This window comes from Thamnophis sirtalis, unplaced genomic scaffold, assembly GCF_051295495.1.
Source record: "Thamnophis sirtalis isolate CommonGarterSnake01/CBP01778 unplaced genomic scaffold, rThaSir2_p1.2 scaffold_6, whole genome shotgun sequence".
NCBI lineage: Eukaryota > Metazoa > Chordata > Lepidosauria > Squamata > Natricidae > Thamnophis > Thamnophis sirtalis.
This window is the reverse complement of record NW_028261386.1, coordinates 40,904,650-40,930,535: the sequence shown is the minus strand read 5'-3', so window position 1 is coordinate 40,930,535 and position 25,886 is coordinate 40,904,650. Positions and strand designations below refer to the sequence as shown.

The 25,886-nt window shown below is 38.3% G+C and overlaps 1 protein-coding gene across 4 annotated transcripts in view; it reads left to right on the top strand.

The window, feature by feature from the left end:
• Positions 1-25,886, top strand: part of CAMKMT (calmodulin-lysine N-methyltransferase) — a 341,744-nt gene that overhangs the window by 212,945 nt on the left and 102,913 nt on the right. For 3 of the 4 annotated variants that reach the window (XM_014052934.2, XM_014052933.2, XM_087717701.1), the window contains 2 exons: positions 4,858-4,989; positions 17,890-19,013. In XM_014052934.2, the coding sequence (XP_013908409.2) occupies positions 4,858-4,989; positions 17,890-17,967 (210 nt within the window). In that variant the 3' untranslated portion in view covers positions 17,968-19,013. Of the gene's footprint in view, positions 1-4,857; positions 4,990-17,889; positions 19,014-25,886 lie in introns of those variants that run through there. The other variant, XR_015696938.1, reaches the window with a different exon arrangement.

Here is a 25,886-nt window from a genome sequence, read left to right as displayed (position 1 = left end):
TAACTCCGAATCTGACCAAACACTGCTAAGAGCCTTTATTAGGACTTATCTAGTGGCGATACGGGCGGCAAAATGTGTGCATTTTTCCGCTCTCATTGCGTCCGCAGAATCTCACCCAACCACCCTGTTTAGTAGAATCTCACCCAACCACCCTGAATGGGGGGAAATAGGGGATGCCTTGCAAGGTCGAGCTGAGGAGTTTGCTCAGTTTCTGTCAGACAAAATCGCTCAGATTCGGACAGACCTGGACTCCATTTGGACAGAACCAGCAGAGATACCGAGGGAGGGTCTTGCTCAGAGTTTCTGGAATGAGTTCCAGCTTGTCACCCCTGATGAAGTGGACAAGGCCATGGGAGCAATGAGTGCCTCCACCTGTTTACTGGATCCGTGCCCTCCTGGCTGGTTTCGACCAGCAGGGAGGTAACACGAGGCTGGCTCCAGAGAATCACGAATGCCTCCTTGTTGGAGGGATCCTTTCCACGGCCTCTTAAGGAGGCGGTGGTGAGACGCCTCCTCAAGAAGCCTTCTCTGGATCCAGCTATTTTTAAAAACTGTCATCCAGTCTCCAACCTCCCTTTCTTAGGGAAGGTTGTTGAGAAGGTGGTGGCCCTCCAACTCCGACGGACCTTGGATGAAGCAGATTATCTAGACCCTTTTCAGTCTGGTTTCAGGCCTGGTTACTCCACCGAAACCACTTTGGTCGCACTGACCGATGATCTCTGGCGGGCCAGGGACAGAGGGCATTCCTCTGTCCTTGTACTCCTTGACCCCTCAGCGGCCTTCGTTACCATCGACCATGGTATCCTTCTGTGACGGCTGGAAGAGGTGGAAGTGGGAGGCAACGTTTTACGGTGGTTCTCCTCTTACCTCTCCGACAGGTCGCAGTCGGTGTTGGTCAGAGGACAGAGGTCGACTCCTAGGCCCCTCAATTATGGGGTGCCGCAGAGGTCGGTCCTGTCCCCCCTCCTATTTAACATCTACATGAAGCCGCTGGGCGAGATCATCCACTGGCACAGGATTAAATACCACCAGTATGCGGACGATACTCAATTGTATCTCTCCGCCCCGTGCCAACTCAGTGAAGCGGTGGAAATGATGTGCCAGTGCCTGGAAGCTGTTAGGGTCTGGATGAGAGTGAACAAACTCGCACTCAATCCTGACAAGACCGAATGGCTGTGGATGTTGCCCCCTAACGACAGTCCATCCAGTCCGTCCTTAACCCTGGGGGGAGAAAAATTGCCCCCCTCAGAGAGGGTTCGCAACTTGGGGTCCTCCTGAACCCGCAGCTGACTTTGGAACACCACCTGTCAGCTATGACCATGGGGGCCTTTGCCCAGGTTCACCTGGTGCACCAGTTGCGGCCCTATTTGGACCGGGAGGCACTTCAGACAGTCACTCATGCCCTCGTCATCTCAAGACTGGATTACTGTAATGCGCTCTACTTGGGGCTGCCCCTGAAAAGTGTTCGGAGAATGCAATTAGTCCAGAATGCAGCCGCGCGAGCGATACTGGGTGTGCCAAGGTACACCCATATCACACCTATCCTCCGCGAGCTGCACTGGCTGACCATCGGTCTCCGAGCACGATTCAAGGTGCTGGTTATCACCTTTAAAGCCCTACATGGCCTAGAACCCGGATACCTGCGAGACCGTCTTCTGCCACATTCCTCCCTTAGACGAATAAGATCGCACAGAATGGAGCTTCTCCGGGTGCCTTCAGCGGGACAATGCCAGCTGGCGATGCCTAGGAGTAGAGCCTTCTCTGTTGCCGCTCCGGCCCTATGGAATGAGCTGCCCCCAGAGATCTGGGCCCTTTTTCCTTTTCCTTTTTTTTCTTTTCATGATGACAGTAGTGAGGCTCTGCCTCCCCTGCCTCCCCTGACTGCACGTCCCTGTTTAATTCATACTTGCAGTTTTCATTAGTAGATTATCATTTTTCCCATTTTACACCATTATTTTCATAGACCTATATAATAGTAACTCCTGAAAAACTAATACTGCATTTGGGTTTTCCCCAGATGAATTTGGTTGTGCCACTGTTGCCTTCTGTTCATTTTTATATGATTTATTTTGATGCCATCTTCCCTAAGTAAACAGTTTGGTGCTTGCTATGCCATTGCTTAGGGACAGTATGTTGATAGCACAACATTTATATCAGATCCTCCATTTGTAGAGCAACCTCTAGGAAGTTAGAATGCTACCATCCCTTTGCATAAGTCTCTAAATGTCCAGTTTTATAGGATTCTCCTAGGATGTTAGCAGTAAATAAGAATCAAATAATGGTGATCAAAATTCAAGAACTATGCAATTTATTCAGCCATACCAGAATGCTTAATCACATTAAACTTGGAAATCCAATGCAAGTAGAATAGTCAAAGTTTGATTAGCTGGAAGAGTAAGTTTATACTGAACTGAGCAAAAATCTTGTTACAGGGCAATGTTTTTCAAACCAGCTACCTTCAGATGATTTTTTTCAGGTTGGTTTTATCTCTCAGAAAAACATATGGGCTCTGCAAAAGGTCTGGATGAATGGCACAGGATGTATTTAGCTAAATCAAGGCATTTTCCAAATCCTTCAGAATTCACTATTCCTTTAAATTATTTGAAAGTTGTTTTAGAATGCAGCAACAATCTTTGCTGGAGTGCCAAATTTTTTGTACAGTATTAACCTAGCAAGATTTATTTATTTAAAGAAGATATCATTTTAAGGAGCTAAGATTTTGCCATTTACGTGAGGTACAGTATTTAAAATTATATTTTTAAAATATAAAATCATACCCTATGTGAAGATAAAAATCTTCTCCCAGAATTACACAATGCTGAATTGTGTATTCTATTAATTGTTTTTTGCATTAATTTGTTTTTTACCAGTTTAAAAGTCATGGGGATAGTTGGTCGACTATATAGTATAGTATAGTATATCCATTACCTGAACTGGGAGGCCCTCAGAACAATCACTCATGCCCTTGTGACCTCAAGACTGGACTACTGTAATGCGCTCTACATGGGGCAGCCCTTGAAGAGCATTCGGAGACTTCAGCTTGTCCAGAATGCAGCCGCGCGAGCGATTGTGGGTGCACCCCGGTACACCCACGTTACACCTATCCCCTGCAAGCTGCACTGGCTGCCTATTAGGCTCCGGATGCGCTTCAGGGTGCTAGTCGTTACTTTTAAAGCCCTACATGGTACTTGAGAGACCGCCTCCTGCCAATTACCTCCCTACAACCAATTAGATCCCACAGATTAGGCCTTCTCCGGTTTCCATCTGCTAGCCAATGTCGACTGTCGACCACCCAGGGGAGAGCCTTCTCTGTGGCTGCTCCGGCCTTCTGGAACGATCTCCCCGTGGAGATTCAGACCCTCACCACCCTTCAGGCTTTTCGCAAAGCCGTTAAGACCTGGCTGTTCCGGCAGGCCTGGGGCTGATGAGTTCCCAGCCCCACTTGAATTTGTTGTGACTGTTGAGGAGTTTTTTAAATCTGTTTTCTGTATTGTTTTTTGTTTTGTTTGTTTTGCTTGTATTGTCCCCATTCCCTTTTGGTTTGTTAGCCGCCCTGAGTCCCTTTGAGAATAGGGCGGCTTACAAGTCTAATAAATTGAATTGAATTGAATTGGTCTTTTGGTAAAAGAGATAGTAGGAAAATCACAATAGCAATAGTACTTTATATATGGATTCATAGTGCTTTACAGCCCCTTTTAAGTAGTTTACAGAGTCCAGGCCAAACCGTGAGCAACCCACCTCTGGTCCTGGGGCTATAAAGCTTGATCTGGGAGCTGCTTGAAGCACAAGAATTCCCACCTATGGTCTATACGAACCCATTTAAAACAATTTGTATCCTTCTGTTGATTTATAATTCCTAGAAGTCCGTGAATTCAGTGATGAATTTTAAAAAAAAAATTTTTTGCAGGCGTTTTCTTACTGTATCGTGAATCTGTTATTTCTCCATCATGGTACACTTCATACCAAAATGCACCAATAGAGAGACTTGCATTTTCTTGGGACACTAAACAGCACTGCTAAATACAAGTTGACCCCATTATAAATATTGTTTCATTATGAAAATTTATTTTGGAGCAGTGGAAAATTAGATACAGAGTGGTTAAATTTATTGGATTAAACCCCAAATTTATGCCAAGAGAAGGATGCTCGGATCACTGGGGTTTTTTTTTTTTTTTACATTCTCCAATCCATTCCAGTTCTGATAAAACTTTCAGGGATATCTGCCGCAAAATCCTGATATGTGGCAGATAGGACAGTGATAGCCAAAATTTATTGCAAAAATATCTGATGTAAATGCCTAAAGCAAGCAAAGCATAGATTAGAATAGAATAGAATAACAAAGTTGGAAGGGATCTTGGAGGTCTCCACCCAGTTTTTTCAGTTACCCCATTCTCCACTACTGATCCTCTGTTGCACATCCAAGATATTTTTTGTAATTCCTATAAACACTAGATGATTTTTTTCTGGTAGTGGTAATGGAAGGAGAAGTGTAAAAAATTCAGTGTGAAAGCATGTCCCTTTTACAGTTTTACATGCAACAACATTTGTACAATTTCCTCAATTCTTAACAAAAATTAAAAATGAATATGGATCATTTTTTTATAGCTTATAGTAATTCTCTTTAGCAATTTGATTTAATAGAATAATTACACAAAATGATGTGGATAAGATAAAATACATTTTGAATAACAGTCAAGTGCAATTATTCATGTTAGGTGAAGTTTACTTATAGTATATTTTTCAAGATCTTCCTGTTTCTATTTTTCATACCATTGTCCATTTTAATAATTTGTTAACAATTTTATCAATGTTATGTTACAATTTAAATAAAACATATAAATGTTCTTCATGTTTTAGGGGAAAGCTCTGATATTTGCTCCACTTAGAGGAGATACTCTAAACCAGTTCTGCAGTCTAGCTGAAAAGGCTGGTTTTTCTATCCAGAGACATGAAAATTATGATGAACGCATCTCAAACTTCCACTCCAAGGTTAGTTTTCTGTTCATGGAAGATAACACTTTAATCCACATTGCATTTTGAAAAGATCATGGTTCTTTTGGCAGGTAACCTAAATGTTTGATTAAAGTACTCATAGGTATGCTGCTTCTAAATAGCTATTTTTTGTATCTGATTATTTTGTGTAGAAGAGCCATCCTTTATCTTTGCATATCTAGAAGCCCTTTACAGAGGCTTTGCTTCATCATTTCCTCAGAATTAATCTGTTCATTCACAGGGCTCCAACTCAAAGCATTCAAGTGTTTAATTTTGTTCATACATATCTATTAAAAACAACTGTGTATATTTGAGCCTGAAGCTTCTGGCAATTAACTTTACTGAATATCAAAAAATGTGAAATTAATTAGGAGGTGAATGTCTAATTGTATCATATCATATTTTAAATCCACATTTGATTTATGGATGGGTCAGATGGTAGCCTCAGATGGAATGATCTCACACAGAATGTTCAGGTTATGAGGCTATCTGTGTCTGACCTCTATATTACAATAGTTAATCAAAATCACTTCTCTAAATATGATTTTAAGCCTGTTTTCTTAAAGTGACTATTCTCATTGTCCTCTTTTAGCTGGTCTTGTTGTATTTGGGTCTTTTCCCGGTAAAATTGAGAGTGTCTTGGCCATGTTTCGACAAGGTTCCACTCGCCATCTTCAGGCTCGTGCCTTCGGCTTCGTGCTTGTGCGAGCAAACCGTGATCGGAGCTGCCGTCTTTCTATAAATATTGGTGGGGGGGTGTGGAGTGCTGGCTTTGTTGCTGTAAGCAGATTGTTGGCTGTGTTGTAACATCTTGATTAGTTGATAAGAGTTGATGTTTGCAGATTAGTCAGCTGTTTCATAACATCCTGTGTGGCTGAGGTACTGGCTGTGTGCCTAATGTTCTTTTGTGTTGTAACGACCTGGGTAATGGGCTGTGTGATGACATCCTGAGCTCTATTGTAGTGATATCCTGAGTCCTGTGCTGCAACCTCCTAGGGGGTTGGCTGCATTGTAACATCCTGAGCCTTTGCGTTGTAACCTCCTGAGTTCTGTGATGTAATGTCCTGAGCAGATGGCTGTGGTGTAACATCCCAGGCTTTGGTTTAGCTCCGAGTTTGCAGTCTGGCCATGTGTTCATGGCATGTGTCAGTTTGCTTTGTGTTGGGTAGTTGGAGGGTGGTGCAGCAGTTGGTGATGCCGCCATGGTTTGGCTTCTGGATGGTGGTTGCATTTGGTCTATGGGATGGGTTTGGGTTTGAGTCTGGTGAGGGTGATTGGTGGTTGCGTCCTGTGTTGTTCTGGGTCCAGTGTTGGTTTTTGTGGCTGGGACTCATTTGTTGACTAAGGCTACTTTCCAAATGTCTGGTAGGTGGGAGGTATTGTCACGTTTATTCATGTTGTGGGGGTGTTTCTCTATTTCGATGGCTTCCATAATTATTCTCTTGTTGAAGTGTTCAGTTTGGGAGATTAATTTGGTTCTTTCAAAATCAATTTCATGTCCTGTAGCTTTAAGGTGCTGGAAGAGGGAGGAAGTTTTTTCTCTTTTCTGACTGCGTTCTTGTGTTCTGCGATGCATGCATTTATTCTCCTATTAGTTTGTCCAATGTATGTGGCTGGGCACATTTTGCATGGTATTTCATAGACTCCTTGGTTTTCTAGCTGGATCTTGTCATTGGAGTTTCTTAAGATGTTGGCTATTTTTTGGTCAGTGTTGAAGGCTGTCTTGATATTGTGTATGTGGAGAATTTTGCTGATTTTATCTGTGGTGCCTTTGATGTAAGGGAGGAGGGCGATGCCGTTGTCCTGTTCTGTGTCTCAATTCTTGGGAGGTATCTCCTTTTGGATTAGGTTGGTAATTGTGTTTCATTGGAATCCGTTGGAAATAAATACATTTGTGAGAGTGTGTAATTCAGTTTTCAGGTGGTCTTTATCCACCAAACCAAACGCTTAGCTGACAAAGACCATTTTCTCCCTATAAATAAATACTGGGCAACGTCAGGTTATCAGCTGGTTACTTCTAAAGCGGAATCCTACACTTAAGTCTGTGAAAAATTCTCCTTCCCCTTGAACAATTCAGAGAAATATTCTACCAATTCCTCTATCAAGGACTATAGTAAAGAATATTGAATATCTGTATCACTTAAGTGGGCTCAGAAGCTAAACAGTTTCTGAGCTTAATTTTAATCTATTTTTTCACTGTGCTCCTTGATTTTAATTATAGAGAATGTGGTAGCATGCATGGATTCTTAGTCTAAAGAAACCTATAGATAGATATGAGTGATCAATAGCATTCACAAAACATACTGAATTGCAAACTGACCAACCACATTTTAGCCTAGCAATTGTAGATTAGCTAATGGTTCAACATGTCATGCAAGGCCAGAACTGTGGGTAAATTAAGTGAACCATGGCCACATTAGACCTGAATAATCATGGCATGAAATGCTGTAACTTGGATTCACAAAGAAACTGACCACAATTTTAAACAGACAAAAGGTAGGGAAAAAAACCCTTTACTTATGAAATTTACTATCCAGAAGATATACAATATACAAAAACCCATCATGGTGATTAACTATTAAGCATAATAGTTAAAAAGAAATCCAGGTTCAAAAAATATACCAGTTGTGAGTAGATGTTACCCAAGAGACCAATATTTAATCCAACAAATTTTTATCATGTCACACTCAAATATTTTCAGATTAAATAATACTGTATATATAGCAATGAGGAAATCTATCTTGAGTGCACCTCATCTCTAAACTTGTTGCTTTCTAAACAACAAGAAAACTACAAGAATTACATTTCAGTATCCTTTTGCTGTGCCTCTTTATCCCATAAATCTCAGTAACGGAGGAGGGAGAGAGTCTACATTAGGTAATTAGGACCATATATGGTACATCCTTGTGAATTAGAAGTAAAAGTGACTACGGACTAATGGGACAGAAAACAGTAGCTAATAGTGAATGAACTAAGAGCAAAACCAAGCAGAAAGACATTCTTTTCTTGTATGTGTCTGCAGCATGCCAGCAACCAATTCGCGCAAATGAGTGAAGCCCCATCTTTGGGATGCAGGCAGCACGCAAAGTATGCCCTCTCCAGTCTATGGAAAAAACCTTTCTCCATGGAACCAGTCTCTGATACCCAAAGGTTTGTGGGGCACTGCTCCATAGATGCAATTATATGTATGGACTCTGGCTGCTGATTTTTTTAGTAGTTTTTAATACTAACAACCATAGTATGCTTCTGGACCGCCTGAGATTTGGGGCGGAAATCATGAGTATGCAGGGTTCTTCTCTTTTCCTCTCAGATTAGGTTCAGTAAATGTTGGCAGTGGGGGAGTGATTGACCTTGGAACTCTTGAGGTGTGGAATGCTGTAGGACTTAGCAGTCTTGCTCCTTCCATTTAATATCTGTATGTAGACACCAGGTAAAGCCATCCATCATTTGGAGCAGGTACCCTCAGTATGCTAATGATACTTGGCTATACATCTTTACCCCAAGCCAACCAGGTGATGCTATCAAGGTCTTGTCCCAGTGTCTAGAGGCTGTTGGGACCTGGATGAAAGTGAAGAAGATCAAGTTCAACCCCAACAAGACCAAGTAGGTGTGAATAATAGGGGCTGCACTTTTCTTTTGGGACTGGTGTATAATTTGGGGGTCTATTTTAGACTGACAGATCTTGCTTCAGGAGTGAATGGCAGCTGTGGCAAAAGGGGAGGTGAGGCTGCAATCTATTGATGGGCTGTTAAATATGAATTATTTTATAATTAATTTTATAATTCATATTTTTTTACTTAGTTATTTCTCATTTACTGAAATTTAGCACACATATATTATTTGTGTTATCATTTCTGATCTTTGATTACAATTAAAATTTGATTTAATTTGAATAAATAATAAATAGAAATCTGAGAGGATAAATATTAAGAACGAAAAATAAAAACATAAAAGGAAAAATAAGTATAAAGTAAGCTTATAGATTCGGGATGCAAAAATCAAATTAAACATTTCTGTGAGGTTTTTTTTTTTTTTTGCTGCCATTTGTTGTCCATCCAGACTTTTATACTCCACATTTTGAAGTCCTAATGAATGAACAGAATAATTTTAAATGTCTGTGCTTGAATTAAAAGCATTGGAAGTACCTGATTTAAATGCCACATCAGAATAACAAACTGAAATAATATGGGAATAAAATCTCTTTTTCCCTCCCTCTTTTACTCATATACAACACAATGCCCTTTCTCTGTAGTGTTTTAGTGTATTCCATCTCGCTTCAGCTCAGTGCTGTACTTTGCTATACCAATATGCCAGCCTTGACCAAAAGCATTTAGTTAATGCACTGTATAGACACTAACCCACAATTAATGTTAATAAGCAATTATTATTTACTAAGCTTGAAAGATGTGGCCTTCTTGGTCTTATTTTGTGGGAGAGAAATTCCTGGAAAGTTGAGACAATGCCTAGATTTAGAGTAAACATATTCTTTAAAAATGTTTGGGGATCATCCCCCCACATCATACTGAAAAACTATCGAGGTACAGTCTTTCTCGACCTTGGCAACTTCAAGATATGTGGACTTCAACCAACTCCAGAATTCCCCAGCCAGTTTTGGGTGTTGATATTCATGCATCTTAAAGTTGCTAAGCTTAAAAAAGCACTGATATAGACACACAAATAACCTGTATACAAAGCTTGAAATATTAAAAAATTGAGAGAATAACAGTGGCCAATTGGTTTCCTCCCTTTCAATAAATCTGCAATTATCCAGAGGATTGCAGAGAAATACATAGATTTCTTGTCCATATATACTTCTCTTTACTCAAAGGGTAAATAAGTACACTAGTCACATTTATATTCCCTCTAGGGAGGCTTGGACCTTGTCTAAATTAATATAATAGTAAGTGGATCAGCGAAATGCAGTGGACATAGTATACTTAAATTTCAGTAAAGCATTTGACGAAGTAGACCACAACCTCTTCTTGGTAAGTTAGAAAAATGTGGGATAGATAGCATCACCACTGTGGGTGGATGCTGATAAACCATACTCAATGCATAGTCCTCAACAGAACTATATCCACATGGAGGGAAGTTAGTCGTGGGGTACCCCAAAGTTCTGTTTTAGGCCCAGTACTCTTTAATATCTTCATAAATCATCTAGATGAGAGAATTGAAGGAATAGCACATCAAATTTGCAGATGATACTAAGCTGGCAGAAATAGTCAACATGCCAGAACCCAGGCTCAATAAAAACGTTCTTGACAGAGGGCCCTAACAAAATGAAATTCAATATAGAAAAAAGTAAGGTTTTACACTTAGGCAAGAAAAAAACAACTGTACAGGTACAGACTATGTGAAACTTGGCTCAATGCCAGTAAAAGTGAGGCAATACCAATAGCACTAAGACTTATATATCACTTCACCATGCTTTGCAGCCCTCTCTAAGTGGTTTACGAAGTCAGCATATTGCCCCCAACAATCTGGCTCCTCATTTTACCGACCTTGGAAGGCTGAGTCAACCTTGAGCCTGGTGAGATTCAAACTGCCAAATTGCAGGCAGCCAACAGTCAGCACAAGTAGCCTGCAGTACTGCATTCTAATCACTGTGCCACCTCGGCTCTTGGAGTCCAAGTGGACAATCCCTTAAAAATGTGTGAGGCAGCTACCAAAAAGGCCAATGCAATCTTAGGCTGTATTAATAAGAGGGATAAAATCAAGATCACATGAAGTATTAGTACCGCTTTACAAAACCTTATTTTGGCCATACTAGGAATACTGCATCCAGTTTTGGTCACCACAATATAAAAAAGATGCTGAGACTCTGGAACAGAGAGTGCAGAGAACAGCAACAGGGGCTGGAGGCTAAAACATGAAGAACAGTTGCAGGAAGTGAGTATGTCTAATCTAGTGAAAATAAGAACTAGGGGAGACATGATATGTCTAACAATGTTTCAATATTTAAGGGGCTGTCACAAAGATGAGATAGGCAAACTATTTTCCAAAGCACTAGAACGCAAGACAAGAATAAATGGATGGAAACTAATCAAGGAGAGAACCAATCTAGAACTAAGGGGGCATTTCCTGACAATGGGAACAATCAACCAGTGTAATGGCTTGTCTTCAGAACTGGAGGCTTTCAAGAACAGACTGGAGAGCCATTTGTCTGAAATGGTATAGGGTCTCCTGCTCATGTAGGGGATTGGACTAGATGGCCTGCAAGGTCGCTTTTAACTCTGTTGTTCTGTTCTCTAATAAGCGCTTCTGAGTCTCTAATGCTGAGTCTCTGGAAAGAGTGCAGAGAAGATCAACAAAGAGATTAGGGGGCTGGAGGCTAAAACATGAAGAACAGTTGCAGGAAGTGAGTATGTCTAGTCTAGTGAAAAGAAGAATTAGGGGAGACATGATATGGTAGCAGTGTTTCAATATTTGAGGGCCTATATAAAAGAAGATAGACCAACACAATTTTCCTTCTTTAACTATTCCATCTTGTTCCTTTGCTACCACTACTGATCTTAAAACAGCAATGTAACTAGTAAGTAGCATCGTTCATCCATATCTTTCTGAGAACCTTAAAAAAAGAAAGGTAGACTACATATACCGATATGTAAAATAATTTTTTTAAAAATAATTTCAGGACCTGAGAATCTCTTTTCAGGTAGCCATGCTGAAAAGATTTCCAATGTATCATAGAACCTTTCCAGAGTACCCGCTAACTCTTATGGATCAGAATTGCCATAGTAACCCATAGCTGTCCACTTGGGTTAGGGTTACGGTTAGAAGAAATCTATAGCTTCTTTAAGAGAAAGCAATGACAAATAATAGGGCTCTCCTAGAGTTGTTAAGAGGGACTACAAGCTTTGAGTGACTCTTTTAAATGTATTTTAATGCTGGGAGTGCTGTGTCAGTGTAACAGAGCAGAAGAGGTGGCTTAAAAGAATAATAAAATAGGCTTTCAAGAACTGTATGAAACTTGTGGCTTATCCACAAAGTTCTCAAATTTCTCATGGGGGATTGAAAGAATTATATAAATTCCCTATTTTCTGAGTGATTCACCTGGATGCATAATTGCTATGGAGTCGACAATGGGAGATGCCTTGGGTTGCTGTTGAGCAAAATCTTTCTGACAGTCTGCAAGAATAAACTCTGGGTTTGGGTCACTCATTAACATTTCAGGCACAAATGTGGATTTATTTAAAAAAAATGTTTTCTGCTGCCTGATACATGGCCAAATGTTGATTGAAACATGGCTTGTAATAGTTTCCTTAGTTCACTTTTTGCTTCCTCATTGTATGGCCCAATATCCCAGAGGCACAGCAGTTCCCATTCACTTTTCTTTCTTCTTCTGGGTCTAAAGAATATGGAAGTACAGAGAACCATTTTGGTACTCAGTTTCCTATGTAAGAGGCAAATTTTTCATTGCTCCTTTCTTTAGACTTGGGAGATCAAGAAAATTAGTAGAGGATATCACCATAGCTCTATCATGTTAAGCTTCACATGAGTTCCTTTTCTTTTTTCAATGTTAAACAGCCCCTAAGGCAAAGGGAAGACAGGGAGCTGGCACACAGCCTGACCTCGCAATGGGCAATTATTTCTTTCTGCTTTACTCTGTGTTCAGGTGCTGGCTAAGTGCTGCCCTGTGTTAAAGGCTCAAGAGGTGTTTTTTTTTTAATTGAATTAAGTCTGTCAGAAGAAGAATTTTTCAAGCTCTTCTCCCCATTTCAAATCATACTCTAAACCATACAATCAGTAATCAAAAGCATCTGTACAATATTTCACATTGGAGACACTGAAATGTAGACTGTGGGATGCATAGATAGAAAACAATTTCCTCAGTCAGGTTTGGGTCTTGATGCTATTCTTCATTTGCCTCTGATGAACTCCGTGTTTAAGGAATAGGACAAAATAATTGTGTTCCAGCTATGTTAAATTTTCCCTTGGATAGTGCATAGAATGGTAGACAGAATCGTACTGCAAAAATACTTCTGGGGAATTACCCAGCTAGAACTGCATTGTGAATTAGGAAGAAAATAGCCACTTGGGCACCAAGTATCCCCTTTGGTGCAGAACAAAATAGAAAGCAATGGAGTGGTGATTGATAGAATAACCAGTTGATAAATTGTTGATAGAAATGTTGTTACATTTCTAGGACAGCAAAAATAGAACAAGACACAATGCTTGGCATTGTGTTATATGACTATGTGTTATATGTTATATGGGCTGCATTTAATTTGGTGGGTCACACATTGAGCTATATGAATTCCCAGTTTCTCCTGCAATAAGAGAGGCTCTGAAGAACTGTATCAATCCTAGCTTTGCTCACTGTTCAGAGCAAAAAAAAAATTACAATGTCAGGAAAGCTGTTCTGAAATAATGGTACCAGAGAAGTAATTGTATGGCTTCCATGAACATTCCTGCTAGCTTCCACCCTTCTCCCTAGTGCCCCATGCAACATATCTCTCAAACTCCCTGCATTGTTCCTTGTTGCTAGTTAAGCAGGTGATACAAAAGGGGACACCTGCTATTTATGGCAGATAAAACCATTGAAAGTACCTAGTCAAGAGAAGCATCCTATCCAGAGCTCAGGTGACACCATTAAACCCTAATCACAAATAGCTGGATCAGCTACAAGCGCCCCCCCCCCCCCCCCCCCCCCCCGGCAAGAGTAGGAGAGTGGGCTTAAGCCATCCAGTGCCATTCACATGCATGGTCCTTTTGTTTTTTGAGAATCATGAAATGCCACCCTTTGAGGAAAAAGTGCAGGAATATTCATTACTTTTCCCTGCATGGGCATATATAAATTATAAACTTTATGCTCAGAGATTAATGAATTATGTGTGAAACGTATTCATTTTATTAATCAAATTTATATTCTCTCACAAACACAGAAATCTCTTGTATGAGTCTTGTTTTTTATTCTTCCAGGGTGGCTGAAAATCTGAAATGGCAAAAAGGGATTAACAACTGAAAAAGAATTAGAATCAGAGCATGGGGTTTGGGCAATTTTCTCTACTTTTCCAAATAAAAAAATAAAAATACCTTCGGTATATACTGAATGTTTAAACTTTGTTACAGAAAGTTGCTAGGGGTACATTTTTCAATAATCAGTTCCTTCATAACAGAATAATTGGGTAAAGAAAAAAATGTCACTTAAGTGTCTGCCATTACAGATAAATGCTAATAGAGTGATTTTTTTTACCGATTAGTTTCGAACAGTCTCAGTGAATTTGATGCATTTTACTTTGACGTATAGAGTTGCCTTGTGATTGATTGTTGTATTGATGTATATTTTGGTCAGTAAATTGTATATAGTTTGAAAGAGCTTGAAACAAAAGAGCCACTCCTTCTTTAGGATTAAGATAGAGAAACACAAGCAATTACACAGTAAATAACAATAGCATTCAGCAGCTGAGGCAGTACAGCAATGTGCAAGAATGGAAGAAGGCTCAGGCAAAGTTGTATTGGTTGAAAATAGAGGTACTGCAAACTTTATATGCCCCTATGGTTGCCTATCAAACTCCCCCACCCCACCCCCCCAAGCTCAGTGGCAAATATTTCCCATCCTTTTGGCTTGTTAGTTAGTTTTCTCCTAAACTGATGATGGCTGATATACCTACTTTTTGGAATTTTCTTCTTTCTTCTTCCAAGAAAAAGAGGAGAGGGGGTGAAGGGGCTTTCCAATTGCAAGGCTGCTGGGCTGACTGGAACCTTCGTTTTTTGTTGCTGGATTTATGTGAAAAGTTTGGTTGTTAAGTAGGATCATGCTTTCTGGTTGCATATCCAAGCCTCATCTTTCCCTCGGACGTGTTTTCTCCCAAATGAAGGAGAGGCATTTTCCTTTCGGCTCCGTGTTATCCTCTTATCCCTACTGTTTTGGAATAGAGCGTAACCAGCTGGAGAACTGTAAGAAGCCTGATAATGCAGCTATTTTCTGCTGTCCCGTCTTAATCTTGTTACACAAATGGTTGTGAAGAGATTCATGAATTTTAATTTTGCCCTCTGCATTAGTGCTTCATGTCACTCATCCACAGCTGCCTTCTATGGCGAGTTATTCACCCCTCCTCTTAGAAGAGGGAGGGGGAAATTAGTTACAATCTTGACAGTAGTGCAAGTAACAACAATAAAAAAAAATCCACAGATTTAGGCAACCACCCATGAAGCTGATTAACAGGCAGTGATCAGGAGGAACAGCTTTGCCTCTTAAACTTTTCACCTCTCATTGTTAGCTGTGAAATTTTATTTCCGTTTCAAAAAACAAGCCTGTAATCAAAACTGGGCCTATACTTCATTATTGTGCTTTTGTTTTTTTAAAAAAAAACTATAGACACATCCTTTTCCCAGGTTGGGTTTCATAATGCATCACTCTCACACTCACCTATGGAATATTTTCTTAATAATTAATACATTTTTTAAAAAAAAATAAGGAGATGCAGGTTATGCTCCTTTGCAAATATACGTTGCAAACTGGGTATGTTTCATTAAATATTCAATATTTCCCTTTCTCTTGAGATAAGTAACCAAAATATAAGACGAGGGTAGCACAAATTTATGTTTTAACAGGGACAAAGCAAAGTCGGAATGGTTTTTTAAACAAAAGCAATGACTGAGGTATGAGAGCAGAATGCGATGTCAAAAGAATAGTTAGATTGCCTTTCTCCTTATCTATTTGAAATGCCACATTATGAGTGGTTAGTGCTTATAATGTGTCTGGTGCGCGGTTAATAATTGTGGCTACTGTAAAGGGTAAACAGTATGAATTCCGCTCCCGTTGCTGCTGTTCACCCTGTGGATCTGAGTGTGTTACATCCAATTAGGAGGGAAAGCATAATGCTACTAAGAGTGGCCATATAATTTATTTCAGTTCTCCTAGGCCTCTCTTGCTCTCCTCCCTTTTCTTGCCTCCAAAATTGAAAAATTATTTTATTCACAATTTGCTTTTAGTTGTTCGTGCAATTCAAAGGGTGGGCTCACAAGGGGTTTTTTTCCCCGTTTCATAAAATTACAATAATTAATTGGGCTCAGAAGTGCAACCATGATGTGCGCAATAACACTCTACATAATATTCTGGACTGAAGCATATGCACTGTTTACAAATGCTTCTGTGTATGCATATATGAGTTCAATAATGTTATGTTTCCAATGCACTTACGATTGGATAACAGGTTGCAGTAATACATGCCTTTGTGGCATTTATTTGTTTAACATCCCCCTGCTAATCTGGAATAGTGAAGCTGGGTCTCGATTGTATTTAAACTCTGCAATGGAGCCTTTGGGCTGGCCACCAGAGGTCACTAGAGAATTCAGGTTAAAAGAGACATGGGGGCAGACCAGATCTTCTGCATTCCTAAACAAGAACTTTTTTTTTTTCTTATGGGCTTACAAGATATTATTTCTGGATGTAGGTTAGTGAAGCTGCTGACCCAAGACACATCAGGGTAGAGAAGATTATGAGCAATAGGAATGGCCATTTGAAGTTTAGTCCTCAAAGAAATGAAGTTTCCTTTCTTAAAAAGACAGACCTTAAGATGCAACTGGGGAAAACTTTGATCTGGAAATTATTCTGTATACTTTTTAAAAAAAAAATGAGGTGTTTCTTTATTATTATCATCGTCAACACTTTAACAATGGAGTGTTTTGGGTCCTTCAAGAGATCACTTGGAATGTGTCCCATGAAAATTCATACCACCACCACCCCACCGAAAGAAAGAAAAAACAGTTATTTTCTGCTATTAACCAACATTTTGGTATTTGCTATGCCCTTGTATAACAAAGTACATCACTAAAGTACATCAAAGGATGGGCTCACAAGGTTTTCTTTTCCTGTTTCATAAAATTACGATAAGTAATTGGGCTGAGAATGTCAAGAATAACATTATCTGTACAAAAAGTTGGATATTATTTAACATGCTGCATATTATTATAAAATTAATCAGCCATTTTATTCACATAGAACTCTTTGTGCTATTAAAGACATTAGAGAACCAAATTGTCATTTTTAACGTGGCTGAGAATTTGAACAGATTAATAATTGTTGTTGGGAAAATTGCACTACTCATAAATGGCAAATTATTCCTCAGAATTAAACAATAGGATGGTAAATTCCTGTTTATATAATGGCTAAAAAGAAATGTCAAAAGCTATTTTGAATATATAATATTCTAGTACACATATGTACACTGGAGTATTACATATTAAATATTATATGTTAAACAAAAAGGAACATTTTATATTCTTTGCTTTTTATCTTTCAGTTTTGTGTTCTCCCCCCCCCCCCCGCCCTTCCCGCATAAACACACACAAAATTGTTTCAGTGAAGTCTTTTTAAATGTTAAGATGACTTGATTTTCATCTGGATAGCTTGTTGAATTCAGTAGTTTGTGCCTATAGAAAATATATGCCAAATTCAACTACTTGGTAAATAAGTTCTCACTGGAGAGCTGGCTAAGTGAATACTTGTTTTAAGAATGAATACATGTTACATTGACTGAATTATAGAATTCACATAACCTTTGCTTTTGTTGCTAAGAATATGCAGCACTATTCTATGTCCAGAGAGATAAGTCTGAATTACCATGTAAAACTACTGAAGTTTGATAGTTGTTGATGATCATAGTGTTCTATCAATTATAAATTAAAGCCTTATTTTTTTTAGGACAGTATAGCTTTCATTTATTTGCACATTCCAGATGAATCATATTTACTCAGCTACATGATATTTTCTCACCAGCAATTTTGATTACTGGTGCTTATAAAAAACAAAAATAAAAATTATGCCAAATGTTTATTTTCTCCTTTGATACCCATTCATCCAACAAAAACAAAAAACCAGACTTAGCATCAAAGATTATGTTGCTATGATTACAACAAATTGACTGTTGCTTTCTGTTTCTTTATTTGCAGCTTAAAAAAGAAGAAAAAGATATTTATGATCCAAATCTCCACTATCCATTTTTTCTTGTTTTAACCAAAGGAGGATAGAATATGGGAAGACAATATTTTTTTTTACTACAAAATGGACTGTATATAATCATTTCATGGGAAAGGTAAACTCTGAGCAGTACAGAATAGATCATTCTCAGAACTTTGGGTTCATTATATTAAAAAAGAGAGTTGGACGTCTTAAGAGCTCTATTTTCCTTTGTGGCTGTCATTTCGCACATGATTTCTTCATCGTGACAAAAATGTTTTTTTTTTTCCATCTGGAAGAATGTGTTTGACCAACTGCAAAATGTTAAAGGATTTATTGTTCAAGTAAGTGAAAAAAACAGATACTGATATCTACTCAACATTTGAGATCATATCATATTCTATGAAGGCTTCGTCTTCTTTTACCATTACCCCTTAGGCTATTTTTGAAAATTACCTTTCGGGTTGTTGTTTTTTCAGACTGAAATTTTTCAAACTCAGTTTATTTATCAGATTTTTTTTTCTTACAAGATTTGAGATTTTGGAGTTTTATTGTTGAATTTTTATTTTGGGGTAGGGTTTTTTTTTTTTGGTTCTCTGTCAGGAGATGTATTAGAAATTATTGCTTCAAACCAAAGCCTCATAAACTGACCATTTGTCCTCTGGACACAATGCGTTGGCCAGCCCTCTGCTCCTCCTCTCCAATTATGTGTGATTAGTCTCAGTGTGTTGTGTCAAGAAGGGGGAGTGTGCTGAGTACTTATTATCTGTTTAGGTACAAGAAGAGTGCTCTGACTATGAATGAAAAGTGAGTCTTTATCAGTACTGAAATCTAACTGCAACTGTTCCCTATACTTGCTATTAAAAAATAGATCCTTGTCTGAGAAATGTTGGGTGCTGTAGCAATTGTGGGCTTTCCTTTGCTCTCTCACTCCCCCCAAATATATCCTATCATCGGGCATAGGCCACATCATTTCATTAACATTTTTATCCCAGAAGTAACATGCCTTTCAAAGCCTAAGACAAAACTATTTGGATTTGTTTTCTTGCTGCTTTAAGAAACATTTTTTGGCATCTTAAATAACTTATCCTCCCTCCCTCCCTCCCTCCCTCTCTCTCTCTCTCTCTCAACTATTTTTAAAAGTGGGGGGGGGGTATTAAATAGTATTACACTTCATTGTGTGCTTAATTGGCAAAGTATATGAAAATAAAATAATTACTCCTGAATTGATGTTTCTCTTCTCTGATTTAATAAGTTGCCCACAAACTCCCATGCTCTTCCATCTTTCCCTCAAATGCAATTTCTTTACCATCAGTTTACATGATGGTACATTCCACACTTTTTATGCTCCATTAGAGCACCTATATGGATCGCAGAAGGCATAGGTCAAATCGCAGTTAGATCATACATTTCTTTCTCACAAAAACCTGAATTGCAATGCCAAGTGATGGGCTAACATCACAATAGCAGCAATTTATTCCTCTTTTGATAAAACAGCAGTCTATTCTCAGTGTTGGATAAAGACCAGGGGCAATGCAAACCAGCCATTTATCCTAGTATTTCAGTGGTAGATCTCCTTTTATGGATTTTATGGATTTCACATTGAGACGCTTACTGCATGGAATTTCTGCTCAGAAATGGCAAGAATTTAGAGATGGATGGTTTTATCATCACTGTGTGTCTTATAGGTACATGTGCTACATATATTTAATAAAAATCTTGTATAGAAAAGACACAAATAGTACCCAACTACCCATGTATATGGATTGTCACATATCATTACAAAAGTATTCAAGAACATGACAAATAGATATATTTGCTAACTTTTACATAATGACCCTGGAAATTATTGTTTCACTCTTTTTCCCCCTCTGAGTAGATAACAAGTATATCAAAATGAACAACTAATTATTATTGTTTGTTTCTTTTCCCCATCTGTCATGTCAGTACAAGCTAGTGTCTCAAATGCAGGCTATTATCCCGTAAGGGTTTAATTGAAGGGGTCTTAAGAACACGATCCTGCAAACATTTATGCATTGAGGCTGAATGGTGAAACTAAATTACTCATGCATATAATTGATGAAAGGACCAGAGGCCCTAGATTGTAGCATTTGCTGCTAAAGATCATTGTATAAAATTCTCTGTACCCCCCCCCCCATTTCTCTGGAAAAAAATTAAGTTGCTTTGTGGTGGGATTCCCCTTCTAAAATTATCATCATCTCTACATTGGTTTAATTAAGCACACATTCTAGTTCTTTGAATGTTGCTTCTGCTTCTCCAAATATAATGTTTTAAAATGAAAAGCTGGTTTTTAAAAAAATATTAACAGTGATTGTAAGCATAAATTGATTTGAACAAAATTTAAGCAACCTTCAGTTAAACACACTCTGTAATGGGGATATACTGTATGCTGGGTTTTGCATGAATGATGAAGTTGATGAATGTGTGAAGTATGAAGTTAAACTGAATGAGTCCCTTAAAGTTAAATCAGATGTCAATCATCAACAATCAATGGAAACAATACATTGGTGAAACTTTTCTTATGGGCTTGTAAACTGCTCCTGAACGGGATTTTTTTTATACTGAATGATAGTTTCTGAGCCTTTTCTTGATAGAAGTTGCAGGAGGAAAAAATCTGATTTCAGTAACAACATAAAGGGTATATGACAAACATCTTGTGAGTTTTTTTAATAAGTAGTTTTCTAAAACATGATTTCTAAAAATTCTGCAAAATGATTTTGCCAAGATTAAAGATGAAGAGAATGCATTGTTTTTTTCAAAGAAGGAGAGAGATTAGTAAAAGAGGCATCGAAGATTATGTTGGGCAATGTTATAAGTGCTACATGCAGTAGTAAGATTTGTTTTGTTTTCTATTGCTATGCACATATTGTGATAAAATAGGAACTATTGTTTCCCTTTAATTTCTGAATATTTAACTTGTATTCTGCACATTTAGTATCCCTTTGGGTCTTTTTTCCTTGCAAGGTTACATAAATTAAAAAGGTATTCTGCCCCAATCGGGACACTAGGGACAATATGTCACATCTTCAGCCAAAGAATTCGCATAATCTAAGGCAATACTTGTGCAGAGACTAATGGAGGGCAAGGTCAAGTTCCAGTGAAATCAATTCAGATCAAGGCTGGAGAGAAGGAAGCAGACAAAAGGCAAAGGCAAAATGAGGTTGGTTGGAGAAAAAGAAGAGCCAGTAGGGCAAGATAGGATCAAAAGCATGAAAATGGCAGAAAGTATCTGGTTATTCATCCCTAAGGACTGAATGCAACATGCTCTTACAAGTGTGAGTGCTTGTAACATTCTCACCCTTGTCAATCAAGAGTTTAGGAAAGAAATATGAACATTCTCCAGCAGCGTTGTTCCATCCCTCAGCTGAAGAAAGTATTTCCCTTTCCAAAAAAGAAATCACATATGCAAATGGGCATGCCTCACTCTCTTGTACAAATATCATTATTTGTACAAAAAAACAAAAAAACAAAAAACTAGACATATTTGTGTATAACTCAATTATCTTCCAACCCCTGGTGTTGATTCAGAAATATTTATTTATTTATTTTTAGCTCACCTTGATCATTTTTATAAATAATACAAAGGTAGCAAACATACAGTATCTAAAAGTTCCTCCTATTTTCTCCACAACAACCACCTTATTATCTTTATTAGCATTATCTTTGCGCAAAAAGGACATGGGGGAAATCCAGGTTATTATAGAAACATGTGAACTTTCAGAGAGCCATAAATCCACGATTACAGAGAAGCATATTCTGTTCTATTCCAAAATCCATACAATATACAGATAATATTTTCTTTAGTGCAACATAATGAGCACAAACTTGTGGGCAAGATGTAATAAAAACTCAGAATATCTCCCATATAGGTTTAATGATTCTAATATCAAGGTGAGTTTTTTTTAGCTTTTGGCCCATCTTATTTCCTCTGCCGTATTCAACATTTTCACTCCTCAAAAGTAATTGACAAATTGTTTTTATTTATTTCATTTCATTTCTACAGTTACCTATCTCAGTCAAGTGACTGGGCAGCTTGTTGTTCTGCCATTACATTCCAATCACTTTGTTCAATGGTAGGGACAAAAGTTTAAAAAACATCTGGAAAACATCTACTTCTAAGATGTTGTACAATCACACAAAGTAAACCCACGCTTGTTTTTTTCCTTGCGTGCATAACCAGATGCGTAAGATCTGCTACACAACACAATCCCACTGTGACATTTTGTGAGCTCTTTGCACACACAGGTTTTTTGGAAACAATTCAGCTTGTGTTATTTCTGCCAAAAATCCAAATACCTCATTAGTCTGTTGAAGCAACAATGACAAAGATACCTTTGGCACCTTAATACCTATATGATTTATTGGAGCTGTGCTTTCATAAGCTGCAGCCCATATTAACCAAACCATGAAGTGACCTGGAAATTGTACAGATAAAGGTTTTTGCTGAGGAAGATATAGTTTATCTACAAATCTCATGCCTCATAAGGAACCAACAAGTTGGTATCAAGATTGGTTTATATTATTTTAATGTATATCCCATCTCTCTGTCCAGATAGAAGGCAGGATTGTTGATGGTCACCAAGTCCGCTGCTCTGATCAGTACTTTTATTTTGCAAATACTTTTAACACATTCCATCCAACCTTCAACGTTCCCAGGAATACACAACCCTTTGCCTTCCCATTTCTATTCTCTGTCCCTAAGAAATACCTTATTGTTTTTCCTGTTGGATTCCCATTGGTTCTAGGCTTGCACTTTGTCATCAGCAAACAAGCCTGCACCATTTTCTACAAACAAATCTATAATGTTTCCATGTATTCTTCTCTTCACCATTCTAAATATACTGTGAATTCCCATATATCTGTAGTTCTTTTTCTTTCTACTGATATCAGGCAGGCCAGTGATTAAGTAGGTGTATCTGATAGTCCAGCCTTGATTTAAAAAATCAATCCTCTGTGTTGACTGAACAGGATCTCTTTTTAAAGATGCTTCCCATTAACACTCATGTCATATATTATTTTATCTCCAAGTTCAACAATTGCCAAGTTTTCAAAAACTCTTTAATGTTTGAGCTATTTTTCCTAGGAATGAAAGCCTCCATATATTTTAAAGAGGGAGGGTTTTAAAAAAAACTCCTGTGCCAAAATTTAAATCAACAGATTTGCTTTTATCAGAATCAAACTACAATAGTGTGGGACAGCAATTGTACTGGGATAAAAAAAAAATCCCCAAAAACACTAACTAAACTAAGTGTTCTGCCCTTGAGCTTTGTATTCTCTGACTTGGTAAATGGCTCTTAGCCTTCTGTCCCTCACGGCCCATCTTCATTTCATGTAGTTTTTAAATGATTAAACAGATCATGCTGTGACATCTAAAATGTCAACAAGTCCATAAATCTGGAAAACAGGAATGTAATAAAATAGGTAATAGGAGATTCAGGAGTTAATAGAGGCCCTAATATGGGAGTGCATACAGTAGCTACATATTGGAAACAGTGCAAGTGAAGATGGCTTAGTATTGCAAACGGAGGAAGAAAATTGTTTTTAATTAGCACCTTCCTAAGAACTGCTGATTAATACTGTTTGGTTTGGTGAAAAGCTTTCAGCTGAGTAATTTGTACAGCCGTTACAACAGTTTTGTTAGAGAAGGGACTCCTGTTGTTAAACACAAACAGCAGATGATAATGGTGGAAGAGGAGTTTGTCATGTAACAATTCACCTTATTGGTGGTGGGGGGGGAAGCTTTACATAAAATCTAATACAGTAGTAGATATCAGCAGAAATCGCATATAGCATACACTGGAAAGAAATGTTATATGGTTTATAAAATTATGCACACATTTTAAAGGCAGTGGGCTTTTAAGCTGGTTGGTAAGTAGGCTTGTTGTTAATATTGTTCTCCTTGGAAATCTGTGCTGGTTATTTAGCCTGTAAAATTATGTTCCATGTCCGAATAAAGTGCTGCATTTAAACCCAAGATAATCTTCCAGGATGTACTTTTTTTTCCCCTGGAGAGGTATTATTACTTATTTTTGGCTAGCTTGGTGGATAGATGCTATTTTATCCATTGGAGAATTACTACTCAAAATCTTTACTCCCATCTTGCCTAATAAGGTAACATGCAGATTTCATTTCCATCCAATTAGATGTTAGGTACGATATACAGTAAACAGGAGAACTTTAAAAAGAAAGAAATGTGATTAACAATGGAGGAATATGTATATTAAATTGTTACACTATCCAAGAAATTGCTTGACTGGGGGTGCCATAATAGAGCATGAGAGGGTTTCTCCCTCCCTCCCTCTCCCCGCCCTTTTCGACAGGCCTTTGGGGTAATAACAAGGGTTGAGGCTCACGACAGTGCCAAATAAGCTTTAGACAGCATAATAGTCTGCAAAGAAAAGCCACAGAGCACTAATGCGAAAGAAGAGCTGTCCACCACATGCAGCAAAAATCACCAAAGGTCATTTTATGGTAGCAATTGTGACACAAAATTGGTGGTCATGCTACATGTCTAATACTCAGCGCAGCTTTATAAATGATGGGCCCCTAGCGATGGCTGTCATTAAGTGCTTTCATCATAATAAACTTTAAACTGTTGGCTTTATGAATCACCAGCCAGTTTCAGCTGTTCGGTGGATGGCGCTTGCAGGGCCTTAAGTGTGACAAGACCTATTAGGAACTGCAACCATGCTTCAAGCACACTTGGCTTTCCCACTCCTGGGGTGATTGCAGCCTATTAAAAGGCATCTGGGAAGATTTTCCTCTAGCAATCTCTGATCAAGAGCTTTTTTGGGCTTTGACCTGCATTTCCTTCAAGACTTTCTCCAAGGAGTTTCATAAGAGCAAAAACTCCAGAGGATTTATAGCCACTTCTGATTAATACCTTTTCAGGGTGTTTTCCCCCCTCCTTTTGCAACGCTCCCACTGCTACATGGAGAAAAGCTTTCATTGTTCCTAAGGTGCTTATTTGTGACCTTTTCTCGGCTTTTCTGATTCCTTCTAACATGTTCTCAGCAAATCTTTGGTTTGTAACCAAGATAGTTGTTGAATTGTTACAGCTTTAAAGAGCAAAATGACTTTCAGATATGCATATATGAAGGTACGTGTGTGCACAAACGCACATATACACAGAGCTAATGTTAGCAGTTTTAAATCTATAGTGAAAGCTTTTAATTCAGGAAAAAGGATCCTTTCCTATTATTCTTAGTGGCAATTCAAGATTAAATTTCAACCTATGGCTCATTCACATGACATTTTTTTGCATGTGGGTCTGTTATATATTGATAGAATATTCACCAATCCAATGGTGCTTTGTTTTGTTTTTAACCAGCATCATAAAGACCTCTTCAAATTCGGTCTCCTGCTTTTTTTTTTTTTTTTTTTTTTTTTTTTTTTAGTCAAGATGCCTGACATTGCACTGGAAATATAATTCTCTAAAGCAGTGCTTCTCAACCTTAGCAAATTTATGATGTTTGGATTTTAACTCCCAGAATTCCCCAGCCAGACAAACATTTTAAAGTTGCCAAGATTGAGAAACACTTCTGTAAAGTCCAGAATAGGCAAGAATCATTTCTCTTTGGGCAATGTTTCCTCCCTGATTGAAGACCTGATCACTGGAGTAGAGGGATAGGGCAATTTCTCCTTCTCAGCAACATAGAGAGGGTAGAGATGGTAAAAACAAGAACAGTTGGTGCCCGGTTGCCACCATGGACTAATCTAAAAAATTCTTTACGTGAATGTTAATCCTTTGAATTAAATTTTAAACAGAAATCAAACATTTATCATACTTGCCCAATTGCCATCATGGACTAATCCAGTGTTTCTCAACCTTAGCAACTTGAAGATGTCTGGACTTCAACTCCCAGAATTCCCCAGCCAGCGAATGCTGGCTGGGGAATTCTGGGAGTTGAAGTCCGGATATCTTCAAGTTGTCAAGGTTGAGAAACACTGGACTAATCTAACAAGTCAT